Raw genomic sequence first — 18,364 nt, forward strand, 5'->3', positions numbered from 1 at the left:
CACCATGTTACTGACACCTCTATCTTTTCTCAGTAAAAATAATGCAGACAGAGTGCTAGGCTTGAAGAGAATATGCTGTCTACTGTAATTGTATTAAATAAAAATTAAATGACTTGGCCAAGGTCACATAGGAAGTCACAGCAGATTTTTTGAGCCATGGGAACCTTCTGTGCTTTATCTGTAAGAGCCTGTCACTGACAACAAACTTGTTAGTTTTTGACTTGAGCTTTTCAGTGTCGGGCAGGGACATTCCTTCAGTCTATCTAGTCAATGCCTCAGTGGCCACTCGTTACAGAGATGGGTGTGGGAGCAGAGAGGCATTTGCCTTCCAGAAGGTTACATATTGCTATTCCCCGTATTTCTGCAGCAAAACGGAAAGAATTCTGTACTTCATCCTGGGTATATAGATATTAAATTTTATCTTGCTACAGTGAACTCCATCTATACCTAAGAAATGTTAACTATAGGAAAATTGTAACAGAATATATTTCTTCCATTTTCTATGGAATTGTTAACAATTACATTCCACTACTGAGCCAGCACCATGACTCCTCAAATTCCAGTAAATGCTTATGACTTCTATCTTTCATCATGAGTATAGATGAACAGAATTCTAACATAAAACAAAAACTTCTAAGACATCTCAGGAAAATTAATTTACGAGTGGTTGCATAATTTTTTTCGTTAGAAGAGAGTGGAACCTTACCCGAAATCCAGCAGCTACATTTATCTATCTGATGCTGTTAACTTAAGTTTTCTGACTGACCATTAACACAACTGTGCCTAAAGCCACTAGCGATGAAAAAGGCCCAGAGGGCTTTGGAGGAATGGGAAGGAGGACACAATGGGTGGGATGTGAAAGGAACCACGGGAGAGAAAGCTGATTCAGGTGAAAGACAGCACAGAAGTGTGTAGAAGCTTAATAGTCTGTGATGGAAAGAGGCTTGCTTATGTATCGTGGCTAGAGAAGGCAAATCTGCTCTGCAGGGGACCTGGGATGGAGGCCTGCTGTACGTACCGAGATACAACCACTTGTAAAAGCTCTTTGAAAGATCTTGCCGCCTTGTAACAGAAAAGCAGTGCTGATATGGAAAGTCTGTCATTCATATACCCGCCAGCAATAATAACAGTTTATGTTCAGGTCACAATTTGAAGGTTAGCTATACAACCTTAACAGCTAAAGTACTTTGTACATAAATAAACAAACATTCAACATAACTAAAAAACCAATTCCCGTCTCACTGCTGAATTTTATGTTTGATGGTGCGTGAGCACGTGTTCACACACACAGAGAACATCACCCACTGAATATGGTTATCAATGGATCCTTCTATGGTTCAGTTCCTTTTCCACAACTAACATCTTTTTTTCCACCTCTGTTGACCCAGAGTTCATCAGCAGGTCACTGCTAAGGAAAAAGGTAACAACCAGTATTGAAAGTGTAACCCTGTCTATTGCTTATATTCTGGGAACTTTAACCTCCATTTGGAAAGCGTGACTAATAAGATGGAACAAATATTCTCCCAAGAGATGTAAACCATGCGCCAACTTCAAAATAAAAAAATGCTTGCATGTTTTTTCTTTTTTTTTTTTTAGACCAACTTTTTTTTTTTTTTAAGATGACTGTGTATGTAACATTATGTAGTAGTTAACCGAAGATCTGAGTGCCAAGGCACAGTATGGAATAGTACTCTTCTGAACTCTACTTCAGTTTAAAGGAACTGTTGAATATTTTAGTTTTTTTTCTTCTGAGTGATTATTGTTTCTGAAATACCTATTATACAGTAACAGGATTAAAAAAAAAATTTCTTAACAAAGAAAGATAAATATTGAGCAAAATAATTATTAAAAAGAATCTTTAATTTACATTTTTTCCAAATATGTAATTACCTCCCAAACACTAATGCCACAAATGTCTAAATGAACCTGTATGTGATTTCTTTGAAACAAAGGTGAATTTTCTCACCTGAGCAAGTGACGTTGTTCTCTGTTCATAACTGAGTACTATGAATAATAACTGTTCATATGTTGAAGCTTTTAGCACCATGATTTTATTGATTTGAAATATCTGGAGTAGACTTGCATTCAAGCACTGCTGGTTGCCAAGTTTAAGACTGCATAGCAATAACATCTGTGGTGTTATTTGCTTCTTACTTTCCTTTTCTTAATTTTAGTTTTGCTTTGTTCAATATTAGTATCGCGAGCTTGCAGTTTTTGTTAGTGTAAGATCGAGACTTACCCAAATCACTGGACGCTGAATTGCCCATGGTATTTTGTCTGTCTAGAGCATTGATTAATAATTTCTCATAGCATAGTTTTACAAACTGGTAGGCTTGACACAATGATGTTTGCAGTTCCCATATTGCCAACAGTCTTCAAACAAGATCAAAGCCTCATTCTGATAGTTGACATATAGATCACCGAGGATATTAAAATTTGAGCAAACAAAAACTGTAGGAAGAAAGAATAGCTGTCCCTATTTTACAGATATTGAATTGAGGAAGATAAAAAGAATAGTTTGTTGAAGGCTACCTGATCTTCAAGAACCTGTGAATGAGTCCTTGTCCAGTTCTACTAAAGAGAGTATTATTCCTTTCCGGCAGAATCAGAGGGGCGGCTGTTCCCTGCGTCAACTAGAGCTCACCCTTCCTGCTGTAACTGTGCTTTTCAGATATGGCAGCACTCCATTCCAAACTCAAATTGCTGCTTTAAAATTCTTTTGAGGCATGCAGCTGTGCACGTGATTGCTTGTTACCAGTACTCTCCATGGTCAGTTTAGTTTCTGTGGGTTGCGACTGCACTACAACTGTAAAAGTCACAAGCCTCCAGACTGAGTTTAAGTGTGCTCTTTGACTCTGTGATAATTGGGAAATAGAAGACATATCTTTTCACAAGCCAGAGAAAAGCCCTGTATCTTGTCCCAAATCACATTTCAAAACATGTTTTATTTATGCTTGGCAGTGACTACAGCACTTTTGGGTGCTATGAAAATAAAAGTACCCATGGGAGACAGGTTCTTGGGGGTCAGCATAATAATCTGCAAGGAGCACACCCATGCAGGAAAGACTTATGTAGAACATTCCAGGATACAGAGATAGAAAGCTGTTGCATATTGAAGAAGAGGTGAGCCCTATGGCAACAGATGCCTCCAACCAGAGTTCCACAGTCTTTTACCATAAGTTTGTTCAGCTCCAGTTCTGTAAAGTGGGCATCTTTATGGGCATCTAGTTCCTCCCTAAACAAAGTGGTATCACACTGCGTGGTACCAGTTCTCCATAAGACTGCAAGAAGTCTTCAGATTTTTCTATATTCAAAATATTACAACACACTAACAATAAATAGTAAACCAACAAGAGTTAAATACTGAAATGCATTACTATACCTGACATATTCTAATTGCTTGGTCCAATACTGTCTTTGTATCAGTTGCATAATCTGGACAAGGCAGCATGGCATGACTGAAGTGGGCTTGCAGCAGGAGGTGTGTTTTTGTGTGTGAACTGTCAAATGAATGGGGATTGACTTCAACTGGAAGATGTTTTGCCAGTTCACTGTTCATCTGATCTTCATTGTGTCTCACAGGCAGATCTGTGTACTCATCAGCATTCTTAAAAAAAAAAAATTAACCATTGTCATTAACTTCAGAATAATTATTATTGCTTACTGAGACATTAAAATTATATGCATTTAATTTACTACAGTTAGATTTCATTGTTAAAATAGAAGCATTTTAATGTTTAGAAAGCATACTTATTTATCAAAATCACATGTGTGGGAAAACAATAGCTGGTAAAACATTCACAAATATTCACACAATTATACATATATATATATATTTTTTTCACATAGCTGATTTAGCATTAGAGGAGAAGAAAATAAAATCAGTGAAATAAATACATTCATTGGATCACTCAGTATTTGAGATGACCTTCTACAGATATCCTACCCTGGCTGGCTCACAAAAGCATTGTAAGGTTAGCTATAAAGAAGTCAATAATTCATATTTTCTATTTTCAAGGTTTCTACTTTTCTCTTTGTATTCAAAACAGAGTGGGTTTGAAATAGCTCTGGTAAGGTTCTTTTAAAACATATTTTCAATATTTTGAGCAGTCAGTGTCTAAGCAACAGATGACCAGCGATCAAAGAGCAAAATAATGTTAAGTAGGTGTTGAAAACTATCCTTTGTGTTCCAGAGTGGGACTACTACCATTAATGCCAAAATGAAAGCTGTCTAAGAACTTTCTCATGTTGCAAAAAGGAGCTGCACACCAACAGGTAATCTAAATGTAGTATGAGTAGCAACATCCTTGGGGCTGAGAGGAAAGAGTATGACTGTTCTACTAGCCAGAGCAGAGATGTTCATTCTCCTGCTAGGGAAATTCGCTGTCTCTGAAAGAAAGAAAATTTAACAGAAGCATCCTAAGAACTGTAATTCAGGCTGAAGAGTCAGTTCTGTGACTTAATTGGTGATTTTTTTTTCCTCCACAAAATCCTCTTGTGCATGCATGCGTGCATATTCTTGTTTGGAATGAGAATGATCTTTTTAAAGTATAAAACTCGCAAGTAAAGTAAGAGTTTTATAATATCTGATATCTTTTCCATCTGTAATTTAAGAGAGTGTATTTCTTTTGTCATAAAATAAAAAGTCATTTGGGTAGCCTGAAGGGCAATGTCTTCCGAACTATGGGCTTAGCAGAGACCATTAAATTAAAGTGTTCAGGGTTTTATACTCCTCTTAAAGTATAGATTCGATACTGTGCATTTTAGTCCTCAGTCCCCAGTCAGACTTCCTGCCAATTCATACTAATGAAATATTTACAACAGTAACCAATGCAGAGTAAGGTAAAGGAAAATGGCAATTTTAGAACACCTAATAGAGCTACCTAATTGACTTGCAAAATACCATACCCACTCATTAATATCCTAACACATAGAACCTTTTTTGACAATTCCTAAAAACAGTTATACAGCTGTTTTTCACCCCCTTGAAAACTGACAGCACAAAATTTTCTGTTTTCTTTAATGGCACAATGAAACTACACCTAAACTGTGATATAAATGTAAAAGAAAAGGTAAGTATTAGAAAATTTAAGATTTGGAAAGAAAATCAGAATATCATTAATTTATTTCATATCTTGACTGCAGATTAGAAGTGAAGACTGACTAAAGACAACTGCTGCTTAATCCTGGATGTCTCTCCTAGATCTCTTGTGAAAACTGTGGTCATTTATTCTCTGAACCTAAGGTCACAATCTTTTTAAGCTCTATAGAAGGCTGCATGTTTGCTTCACTCTTTTTATTTAACTGGCTTCTCCTTCAAAGATATTTTAAAGAATATTTACCAAGGAGATTTTTTTACTTAGTTTTGCTTTGCAGTTTAAAGTAGCAGAAAGAAGAAGGATCAGCCAAGTCACTCCAGACCAATTGGTACTCCTGAAAATGCATTTTCCCTAATTCTTCCCCATCACATGTTTTATTTACCTCCAAAACACTCCTCTTATTTTAAACAACTTGCCTAACTAATTTCCTGTTTGTGATCATTGACTGTAAGTAAGTGAGGTTCATTTTCTTATCTGCATCATGTAGGTAATTAAAGGAAATTGAGAATGGGTAGTGAAGCTTTTATACAACTGAGAATGAAGCTGAATGGAGGGCACCAAGGTCAGCAGAGTCCATTATATTTTTATGTGAGAGGCCAGTATGTCTGCCCTGTCCTTGTTTGCTTAGTGTAGGCTGGACAGACTACTAACTGCAAATCTGTTTCTCTGATTTGCCCAGCTGTCCTTGAATAAAGACATCTTCCATTGCAAAATGTTAAATGACAGTGATTGACAACTCTGTGATGAACTCTGCTTGTAACCCCCTGCTACTGTTTTCAGGTTGCACAAGAAAAGACAGAATAAAGAAACATCCTTTGTAATCACCTCAAATGGGCCCTGCTGTTCACTCAATATTTTTTCATTTTAGTTTTCCTTTTCATTGTGAATCTCAATCTGTTCTGCAAAGGCTATAGCTTCAACTATTCCATACAATATATAACATATATTATTTTAGTACATTATATCTGAATACCATTCTTACTTCCATGGGTGAGAAAACAGATCAAATTACGTATCAATCATTAATCTTCATTCTACAGTCAAGAAACTTAATACAAACTTTATAGTTAAACCACAAAGCACTGCTGTGCATTTTTCACTTTCCCTTGTTCTTCTGTTAAATCAGGACTATTGCAGCCCATGTAGAAATATGTTTACAAGCACCTACACAGCTAAGCATAACTTGGAGTATACCAGGAGATAACTAGGAATTTTAGCTATGGGTTCTGCAATCGTGCATTTGGTAGTCGTGTCACATCTCTCTTTTCTATAGGTCTGTGATGGACTTTCCCAATAATGTCTTCTTTTGGGCATTAGAGACTGCTGCATTATTTTGAGGGTGTAAGAGTCCTCTCAAACCTACATTTCAATCTGTATGCGATACAGGGTCATATAGAAGACAGTAGCTCGCTTTGCTAGTGAGAAATGTCACACGTAGACCTGCATAAACTCGATAGTTACATTTTACAAGGCCAAAGGGCTATTCTGATAATTGAATTCTGTTTCCTGCATAACACCAGCCACAGAATCATCTTAGAGTCCTGTCTGCAACATCGTGTTCCAGATATGCAGCTTATCATCACCCTTTATTTGAACCGTTCTAAAAGTAAACAACTCATCCCATTTTAAAATATATATTTTGCAGTTTTCTGGTACTATGAGGCATTTGAGGAGTCAGACTGAACTAAAATTTAAATAAGGTATCCAGCATGGTGAGTACTATGCTCTGCAGTGTCCCTAGGGTTAAAAAAAAATATCAGATTTTCTTTCTAGCCACAAAATGTGTAAGTTTGGCTGAAATTACTGATTTATACTGAGAGCTGAACTATAAACTTATACCACACGTAAACCTTCTGAAACATTTTAAATCTCAAGTGACTATATCTTGCCATCTGTCTACAAGAAAGAAGAGGATACTTGTGGAGCATAGACAGAAATGGGATCAAGGTGAGCAACTAAACTAAACTTGAATATTTTAAGTTAGGTTCAGTCATGGGAACAGTAAAACTTACAAAGTTAATGAGTTCTAGACTTTAAAGAGCAGTTGATTAATTTGTAACAATGAGTGTCTAAAACAAACCAAAAATAGTTTCTCACATTCCAGAGTTGAACCAGTAGTCTTTTCTTTAGCAATGCTGTTATTTAAACTACCTTAGAATTCACTGACTGCCTGTATGTTCCTTTTCTTTATACAGGTACAGTGAACTCAAACACACCATATTTTCAACTTTAACGAACCTGCAATGTGTTTTGCTCTCTTTCAAGTTTCTGATGTAGAAAGAAACAAGGGAAAAACATTCTTAGAAAATTTGATACCAAAATTAACAGTTGTTAAGCTAAAGTATTAAAAAATCTTGCAGTAAACTAGTACTGAAAGTAACTACCAGAATAATAAAAAAGGAGAAAAGATGAGGATCATTTTTAGTTAATATAGTAATTGCACCCTCTTTACCTGAACCTTGGTTTGAATTACATGAACTTCTGGTAGTCTGAGTACATGCTGAAGGACTGCAAAAATCATACATTTGTGCATAGAATGAAAAATAAAAAATGGGCTGCAATAAATAAATGTGGTTTTTTTTTTACAGCTGTTCTGCAGTTAACACTAATAATACATTATGAAGTAAATTTTACCTCGCTGCTATCAGAAGTTCAAAGGTATGCCAATATGCAATTTATTTTTCCAAGTGAAAACAGCATATTTTGATCTTTAAGTAACTAGATAGGCAAATATAAGCTCAACAATAGTATTATTATATAATTGGCTTTTGTCTTTTGTTCCATTGTACAAAGTGCTACAGAATATTTTAGTGTAACATCCTGACCTGTCACTTCCACAGACTGCTACAGTGTATAGGAAGTAGCTGGACTTCAATCTTTAAAGCAGTCTGTTAATTGTCCTCATTTGGGTGATACCTATGTTACCCTTAGTATAGGACAGAGAAAAGCAGCATGGTCAAAACAGAGAAATAACAAGCACTGGTAGTTTGTGAGTAGCTAGGTAACTGGATAATAATGTCTTATAATAGATTCACAAATTCTAAATTTTTCTTTGAGGATACTTGAACTTCTGTACTTAAAAACATTTGAAATTATTTCCGTTTTTTATATATACATATATATAGCTCCATTCATGTGCTGACAAAAGTCTCATTTGACCCTATTAACTGTATTATAAGGAAAATAAAAAAATTGCTTAACTAAAAGTTCCCAAGTTAATCTTCCTTGGCCCATGCTCTTCCCAAGAGCACAAGACCACATTATGTGACACAATAATGACACAAATATATATTATTAAAATTATTTAAATTAACCAATATATTTACACTATATTTTATCATCACATTTTCAAGTGTGTGTTTGATGTATAAGGAAAGACATTAATTGTACACAAATGTATCCTGGCAGGCAGCTGGAACACAAATCAAGCTTACATTTATATTCAGAAAACAAATAAACGTGAGAAATCTTGTGCTTTAAAAAAAAAAAAGGGGGGGGGGGAGAAAAAAAGCCCAAACTGACCACATACTTAGAAGTTGTTTTTCAGCTCATACCAAAATGTAAACCAGATCGAAAAATGGAATTAGAGAAGTACTTGCTAGAATTACTACTCTGAAAATTATATCTGTGTTAGAGATTCCATTATAAACTCCTATTTTAAAGAGTTTATTGGTAGCCTATAAATGTATATGCTTTGGTCTCAGTTTTATGGGACATAATTCAAACTTCCAAAGTTTAAAATGTTTGGGTGTTTTTTTACTCTTAGATATAAAAGGTCTAGGACAATATCCCATAAACAGATATTACTAGTTATAAGTTTTAAGAACAAACATGATGCATGTTTTCAAGACTCATTATAGACAAAAAGAAAAAAAAAGTCATTTCTACCAGCTTATTGAAGCCGCTACGTAACACAGGGATATTTAGATCAGAAGCCCTCTTTTAGACAGTAGACACTTGCATAAGGAGCATCCTCACTCTGTTTTACACATGTAAAACCATACTTTTAAGACAAACTTGGCAGAAGTGACGTTCCAGATTTTTAGGGCAGCCTGGCAGGCTCTGCTAAGGCAGCAGAGCAGGCTGAAGTTTTGTAGAGACCTTGAAGAGTGGCTAACATGACGCAAAAGAAGAAACCAAAAATTGTCAGGCAAGATTGGAATATATTTACTACGTGATACTGTAATTCATCACAGAGACCATTTCTAAATAAGCTCCTTGCCTTCATATACCATGTAACATCTCCCCCAGTCAACCGCACAAGTACGTAGCAGTGCAATCAAATGGCGTCCAGCACGTTAGAGCCAACCCCACAGTGCAGTTCCTTTCCCACGGGGGCTTTCCCAACCCTTCCTTCTAGGGTCAGTGGCTGGCAGGGAGGAAGGGCAGAAAGCAAAGCCCTGTGCCAGCCCCTGCACCGCGGGGCACGGAGGAGCCAGAGCCGCAGGCCCTGGGCAGCAGCCGTCCCTGGCTGCGGAAAAGGGGCTCCCTCTCCAGCACTGGTGCCTGCCACTGTGGACTCTGCCTGCCCTAACTCTCCACTCCAGCTTGGGTAACAGGAAAATGATCTTGCCACTTCTCTAGTTTTCCACTGGAGTACTCTCCACTCTATACTTTTGGAAAAATCACAGGAGGAAAACAGATATGCATAGGATGGAGAACAACACCCAAGGGATAAGGGCTGCTCAGTATCTTTTTGAAACAAACGCTAACTTTTTTATTTATTGTCTAATTAGTGGTTAATGCATTTTTTCAGATAAAAGATAAGTGTCAACCCCCTCCCCAAGTATAGAATTCGAATCAAATTGTGAAGTTAACCCAATTAACTAGGTAGGAGCAAAATAGTGAGGCTAGGGTACCCTGGGCTCTAGATTTCAGACTTACCAGAGTGGGCATTGGAAATTTCCAGTTGAGCATGAGAAGTTGAAGAGATAAAGTTGTAAAACCCATCAACATGCAATTATGTAAATAAATTATTTTTTAAAAATTAATTTATATGTCAGGATTTAAAATGGGCACATTTCAGTAATGGGACCTACAAACGTAGTTTATAAGAACATACAAGTTGAAAGTTCTTACAATTCTTATAAAGTTCTTATGTTAGTGATCAGAGAAATCCTATATAATTGTATTCTCAGACTTCTCACTTTAAACAGACGAGTGTTTGATTTTTGCTTTTAAATAGCCGCATATGATAAACACCACAAATTTTACAATTACAGACATCATAAAAGGCACAAGCTAGGGCAATGAAACAGTTGAGTGATCACTTAAAAACACCCTGAAGGGCTTAGATTTCACAAGTTCACCTCTTACTTAAAACATCCAAACTACAAACTGCTGATGACATTCCTGATGACCAGAGGTCAGGAGTCTGAAAGACCTTTGCCACTGCGCACAGAGCAATAGGAGGTCAGCAATATTAGCTACCAGTAGTAGAGAATGACCTAGCAGATCTGGGAACTTCTAAAGTACAAAGTTAAATTACAGACCTCTGCTTCAACATGGAGTTGCTAAAAGAAAATGCAAGCATGCTAGCACATGTGAGAAGGAGGATTATATAAAATAACAATAATTTGACATGGGAAAAATGTTCTTAGGACTTCTATACTAACTTGAAAGTCAATTTCCCTTTTTTTTCTAAGTTTCCTAAGCTTATCAGAGAAGGTAGGTTTCAGTGTACAAGAAGATACAGTAATAGATAATTCAATCATTGTAATTGGTTTACCAAATGGTAAAAAATATACTTACAGAACCATTCTGTTTCAGAATAATTTCCTTTTTAAATTGCATACTTTACTAAAACATATGAAAACAAGGAATGAATTCATGATTTTAAGTCTTAACTCTCACAATCCATATTTCATAAAGTTTATGATCACAATCATAATTCAGTGGTACTTTTTTGGCCAGTCCTAATAAAAACCATTCTTACAATACATTAATTTTTCCCCTAAATGTGTAGGTACTTTCATAGTATTAAGCCTGTACAACTTTCATAGAGGTGGCTTTAGTTCACTCTCAGATTTTTAAGTTAAATTACTGATTATAAGTAAGCCTGTAACACTTGCACAGTTTAAGGAAAAATAAATGCAAAAGAAGACTAAAGTAGGACAAATATAAGAGCAAACATCTGAAACCTGTATGGCACACACATTATTCACCTAGAATAAGTTACTTTGACCATAGCAAATAAATATAAATGGAATGGTATAAATTCCATTTATAAAGTGAATTATAGTGATGTGAGAGAATTATTACATTTTATCACTGGAAATGGTATATTTGAGATTTTCACCTCTCCAAGATGCCTGACTTTTCCTATTACTTTTCATGAGAACGCTTTGAACCTGCGCATTCTGAATGCATTATCATCACCCCATTTTTTTAAATCTTAAAACCTAGACGGGGCAGTGACCCACAACTTTCCTCCCCTGTAATCTGAAGTCACATTATAGGAAAGATTTAAAACCGACTGTTTTTGGCTGTACTGAAACTAACTGTATTGCACTAATACAGAAAATCTTTTCAGTGCATGAACTCAGTAATGTGCTAACACGAAACTGGGAAAATCTCTCTGAGTATACATTCAAAAGTCTGATTGTCATGAGAAATCTACTTCAGTTCCATTTGGATGTTTGTCCACATTTTGAAGCTGAGCTTGGCTGAATCAGCTGGCTGAACTACTGATTGAGATGATGATAGCAATAAAAATTGTAATAGCAAATCTTGGCACACAGCTTTCCCCGGGAAAGCGATCAGTCATTTTCCATCTTTGGCTTTGATCCTCCATTGGGATCTTCCAGTGCAGAGCCCAGACCCAGGGAAGAAGTTAACAGATCTCTGCATTAAGTTAATGCTACTCTGCATGGAGACAGGAGTACGCGCTACTAATTCTTGATGTGAAATGGGGCCCATACATACTGTATATGTTAATAGCAAGCTGTAAAAGCTCTGTGTGTTGAAAACTGGATTTCAGATCTGCTGACCTGTGGCAGCTCCCCTAGTGGGGAGCCACAAATGCACACTGCTGCATTTTTGTACTGGATTAAATTCCGGATCTAGACTACTATGTGACCAAAGACAAAAGGGAATAAAAAGTTCACAGGCGTGAATACCTGTCATCATGTGGTGAAATGACTAGCAGCCTCTGTTCAAGAGAGGCTCAAGCCCAGAATAATAGAAGAACAATATGAACTGGCAAGAATATATGAGAAACTTGGAAGGTGCCTACACGCACAATGTTTTCAGCAAGCCAATGCTACTGGTCTCACTCTGAGCACTTTTAAATGAAAGTAGTTTAATATAATAATAAAAGAACACAATTGAAGAGGAAGTGACAGCTGCTGCAAGTAAATTTCAATAAGGGTAGATCCCTGCTGATAAAAACTCACACATCTCCACTCATTTCAGTGTAACTGTGAATTAACATTGCTTGAAAATCTGACCCAATGTTTTGAAGAACTCAAGAGCTACAAGGTAATGCAGAGATGAAAGACACTGATAATTACAAGGGTGGGGAAGATGGGTAATCACTGAGGAAACAAAGACGACAGTAAGAGAAAAAATATTTGAAGTCTATTAAACAGACAATCTGTCAGTAATTTTGTGTGCTTGATTTGAGGAAGTTCTATCAACATTTCTGTCATGAATGATCAGATGTCTGATACAGTGAATAACATGGCAAAAATGCCCTTGTACCACACCTGACCTTAACAGATCATCCCATCACCCAAATGGGATGTACCATGCATTCCTAGGGCAGATCTAACCCTTTTTGGATGGCAAGTGATAATTTTTCTTGGGGATGTTCACTGCACACAAATTTGTGAGAATACTGTAAACTCTGTGTTCCTGCACAGACTTATACGTTGTCTTTTCTACCTGTAAATAAAGGCATTCACCTGAAGTACACTGTAAGAGCTGTATTAAAAAAAAAAAAAATTAAAACGGAAAGATAACTGATGATTAAGAGAGTTGCAGACATTTTGCCTCTGGTGTAAAGTTTTAAGAACTTCTTTTAAAAGACAAAGAAAACAGGGATTTTCAGTACCAGATGTCTAGAAAGATCCCATTTGGATTTGAGCTACTTAAATTTGCAATCATGTATTTATACATCTAACAGAGCTTCTGTTTCCCCTAGAATCTGAAAATTAACTAGCTTTGTAGCATCTTCCTTGATCTGCCACCCGTGCCCTGAGGATTAGAGACTCCACCTGAGCTTGTTTTACAAGCATAACAGAAAAAATTAATCTCTGCTGGCAGCGATCCCACTGGGATACTGATGAATAATGATATCCCTCTCTTGCTGCCCTCTCAGTCCACTAGAAAAGCCACTCTAACCCAGCAACGTGGAAACCGCTGAAACCATTCCAGCTGTGGATTAGCAGGCAGTCAAGCATCCATCTGTTCTGTGCGAATCAAGAGAAAGCAAACACACATTCTTATAGCTAAAGAAGTATTAAAAATTAGCATCTTCTATGACTGAAGATAGTAAATATTAAGACAATCATATACAAAAGAAAAAATAATCTATTATCTACACCTCATGTTGTTTACATTTGCTTGCTGCCTTAAGCAAATGATAAACCAGCTGGAATTCATCTCATTAACCTACAGAATATTGTGGATTCAATGATTTAATATGTTTAAGATAAAATTTCTTAATGCTGTATGCATCAGTTGTACCTAAAAATATTTTGTAAGTAGACATGCATGCACACACTAAATAAACACAAGTGAACACAGTAGCATGCCTTCACCTTGACAGGAGAAGGATTTAAGAGACCTGTTGTGAGAGGGATTTTAGCCATTTTCTCACCCTCTAAGGTGAGAGGAATAGACTTGAGATATCTTCTCTTTCTGAAAACTAGTAGTTTGAATAATATCTGCTGCCTTGCTAGTCTTTTCCACTGGAAGACAGAAAGGAAAGGCATGGGAAGTTGGCATGTGGGCAACCCAATCAAATTGGTGATGTCTGATTTGACTCTTCCATGTGAAATAGGACAATGATCTATAAATTAAGGAAAGCTGTATTTGACCATAATCCCAGGTAAAATTACTTAGAAAAGTGCATAATTTGACTGTTTTCACAGGCCCACAGGCCCATTAAGCTGCAGAGGTGAAGAAAATCTGCAACTGTTTGTTCTTTAAAAGCAAGGCTACTGTGCTATACCAAATTTACAAATATATATAGTAACTTTTTCAAATGCTAAGAAAAGTTTTGGTCTTTTGGTAGCAAAAATCCCTCTGCAATTTCTTCTAACATTATAGGTAGCATGAGCTACCTAAGTAACTGAAATAAAGCACCTTGTAAATACTAGACATAATAGGAGAGGCCAATTTCTTAAAAGTTCATCTGTGATAATACACAACATCAACATTTAAAATAAAATTCAACCTTCTGAAGCTAGCCAGGTTCCATCAGGAAAAAAGAAAAGAAAAGAATGAGACAAAGAAAGAATCTAAATGTAAATAGGAAAATACAAGTGTCAGATACTTCATTAAGGACTGATCAGTAATCCTCTTATGTCCTTTTTTTTAAACTACTATGCTAAAGGAACAATATATGCTGGATACCAATCTTGTATGATGTAATTATTTCAGCCAAACCAATCCTTATCCTGAAACTTCTGTTCCAATCAGAGAACAAGCTACAAAATGCCATCCTCTTTCTTAACAAGTCTGAGCAATAACTTCTTTGCTGACAGAGAAAAACATTTGTGTGCCTTTAAAGAGCAGTCAGTAAGACTGAGTTGGTGTCACTAAGTGAACTGAATTCTGTGAAAACAAATTCATCAGCAATATCATTGTAACTGCTATAATTTATAGGGCAATAGTATAATTCTATGAAAAGCAAAGGCAATAACTAACTAGAAACCAATGAAGACAAAAGAACTGCAGGCTGCAGAGGGCCTAAATTTGCCTGTCAACCCTTTAATTACAAATTGGGAGGCACAAAGTAGGTAGAACTTGTACTGACTTAAGGGCATATCGAGCTTGTAAGACTGCCTTCTGGAGTACTTGGGGCATTTGAACCCACAGCCATTTATCAAAGCAGCATTATGTATTAGAAAAATGTTCAGATTTACCTTAATAAATATGCAGTTTAGAACTTCAGTTTTGTTTCAACAATCACAAACATTATTTCAACAAATATATTGTATATTTGAAAACAGAGCCATATGACATAACTGCTGAAAAAAAAAGCCATTTCATTTTCAATATGAATACTTTGCAAAGTATTGGCTGCATGTACACAACTATGCACAGTTTGAAATCTCGCAAAACGATGATGGCTACAATTCTAACTGCTAAGTGGTAAGTAAAAGAATTTTGTCCTTAAATAAATAAATAAATAAATAAATGCTGCAGGGTTGAATTGCCTGCAGCTTTAAGCAGTCAGCTAAACCAAGCTTGCTATCACTGAACTTGCTCCTAGCATACATACCAAGGGCAAGCATTGATTTGCCACAGTTGGCAGCACATTTGTAAGTATAAGACCAGGACAGTACTCCTATCTACCCTAGCAGATACAAGTGTAATAGCTTCCTGGCTCATCAAAATAGTTTTCATTGGTATACGTGAGTGTTTTGCTGCTATGACTGCATCTATAGCTCCTGTTAAAGGAATTTATTTCCTCATTTTTCTGACAGAAACAGTTACTAAAGCAGCTGTTTGAAACGGGGATGTAGCCTGAGGCTACTGGCTTCCACTACCACAGCTATACACACCTTCACAAGTTCTTCCCTGGGACACTGCACTGCAATCAAAAGAAATTGAAAAAACCCATGAAATTAAAGATACTATATTATTTCCAAGATAACAGTTCTTGTCTTACAGCTTACCTCATGGGAAATATATGTCAGAAACCTTTACCTTCAACTTTAAAATAGGTTTTATTTTAACTTTCCTGAGTATTGATTCAGTTTTTTAATCTGGCAAGTAATGACAGAAGTTGAGTAAGAAGATTGGAGGGGAAAAAAAAGGAGATCTGTTAATCGGAGATTAGAGAGTCATGTGTATTGGAGATGGGAAGGTTTTATATTTTGTGGTTTTGAATCTAATTCTTTCTTACTGATGCTATAAAAATGAAAGACTTATGCCATGTTCAGTTAGCTATCAGTGGTGGGCACTGTCATCTTGATTTACCAACTGATTGTGCTTTTCTGGAAAGGTGGGCAGCATACAATGCTTTCAAACTAAAAAGCAAACAATCATTTGGAAAAAGAAAAATAAGAAATAATTATGTCATGATGTTAGAAAAAAATTAGTATATTTAAGTACTACAGTAACATTCAAAACTGCTCCATCTACTGGGACTAGAGAAAAATCAAGACAAATTTAATAGGTGAGAATACTCATGTATGTAAGTACTCTTTCTGCTAAGTGCAAGGTATTTTGAATATACTGGATATAGATGATGAAATTTGGATGCTATTAAAATTCACTGTAGCATTTTGTTCTATCTCCATGAAGCCAAATACAATATTCAAATTTAAACTATTTTATTAAAGATACTGTGATACTCTCTAGATGTTCCAAGTGGGAACTGAAGCACAAATGTCTTAAAATATTAAAATCCAGAGAATATAAGCTGTATAATAATTAAGTAAATGATTCTGGAAATGCCCGTCTTTAGGATGAACTTTATGCATTGAACAGTCCTAGGTATGCACTTATTGTGAAGAAAAGACTTAATGGTAAGAAGTAACAGTTTTCTCCTATTATAAGGGGTCACTAAAATATGCATAATGGCTGAGGCCTGTTCCTATTTGTAGAGTGGCCACAGCAGTCATGTTTGTATTGTTGAGAATGCACAATTTACGTGAAATAAAATATGTAAGTTCTTCAAAGGTTAGCATGTAACATAATTGCTTTTCATTTGATATAAAGTTTACATAATAAAGTATTTCTATTCTTGTCACTGAAATGCCATATTTAAAAAGAGTAACATAATGAATACAGTCTTGCTGTATTTGTATGCCTTGAAGAAAATTACAGTAGCACCTTTATTTCCTTCCAAAATAAATGTAAATTTAAACTAGAAAATTACTGACTTAGGAAGAGTCATCTGACTTTTTTCTGAAAGGGCTCATAGAACAGAAAACCAGTTTTATATAATATATTAAAGAAACCAAAAGCAATGTTTCTGCCATGGCTTGCAGAGAAAATGTTACACAGAACAGCTCACATTAGCTTGTTCCTGGACAATATTTTTGTAACTTCTTAATTCCCCTTCCTTGGCATCTAACTGGCGACAAGTGGAAAAGATGGTTTATCACTGAGTCAAAAACTTTTGTGGCCCCTTAACGACAGACTGAACCAACAGCTTTAAGATAGAATCCTGCTAAGGAAATAAAATTATTTTAGACTGAGAGTGTAAAAAGACTTGCATATTTCCCTGGCTAGAATAGGATGTGCCAGTGATGATGAACAGAAAATAAAGCTATAGGTTAACTGAGTGTTGTGGTTTAAGCCCAGCCGGCAACAAAGCACCATGCAGCTGCTCGCTCACTCCTCCCCCCCGCCACAGTGGGATGAGGAGAAAACAAGGAAATGCTCGTGGGTCGAGACAAGGACAGGGAGGGATCACTCACCACTTATGGTCACGGGCAAAAGACAGGCTCAACTTGGGGAAGAAATGAAAGCAATTTAATTTACTACCAATCAAATCAAAACAAGGATATTGGGAAGTAAAACCAAACCTTAGAACACCTTCCCCCCACCCCTCCCTCCTTCCTGGGCTCAATTCCACTCCTGATTTTCTGTCCCTCCTCCCCCCCAGCAGCACAGGGGGACAGGGAATGGGGGTTGGGGTCAGCTCCCCACACATTGTCTCTGCCGCTCCTTCCTCCTCAGGGGGAGGACTCCTCACTCGTCCCCTGCTCCACTGTGGGGTGCCTCTCACAGGAGACAGTCCTTCATGAACTTCTCCAGCGTGAGTCCTTCCCATGGGCTGCAGTTCTTCATGAACTGCTCCAGCGTGGGTCCCTTCCTCAGGGTGCAGTCCTTCGGGCACAGACTGCTCCAGCGTGGGCTTTCCTGTGGAGTCCCGGCCATCTTGGGGGGCATCCCCCTGCTCCGGCGTGGGCTCCTCTCTCCCTGGGCTGCAGGTGGGCATCTGCTCCCCTGCTCCCCTCCATGGGCTGGGGGGGGACAGCCTGCCATCTCACTGTGGGCTGTGGGGGTAGCCCCTCCTCCCCTCTTCCTCACTGACCTCAGGATCTGCAGAGACGGGTTCCTCTCACATTCCAATCCCCCTA

General features: G+C 37.0%; 1 protein-coding gene across 1 annotated transcript in view; it reads right to left on the minus strand.

Moving 5' to 3' along the window:
• The window catches only part of ASCC3 (activating signal cointegrator 1 complex subunit 3), a 283,091-nt gene that overhangs the window by 18,858 nt on the left and 245,869 nt on the right, over positions 1 to 18,364 (minus strand). Inside the window, exon 37 of the mRNA XM_069804940.1 lies at positions 3,383 to 3,607. Coding sequence (XP_069661041.1) covers positions 3,383 to 3,607 — 225 coding nt within the window. The remainder of the gene's footprint in view (positions 1 to 3,382; positions 3,608 to 18,364) is intronic.

The sequence above is a fragment of the Haliaeetus albicilla genome, chromosome 17 (assembly GCF_947461875.1).
Source record: "Haliaeetus albicilla chromosome 17, bHalAlb1.1, whole genome shotgun sequence".
In the NCBI taxonomy this organism is placed as follows: domain Eukaryota; kingdom Metazoa; phylum Chordata; class Aves; order Accipitriformes; family Accipitridae; genus Haliaeetus; species Haliaeetus albicilla.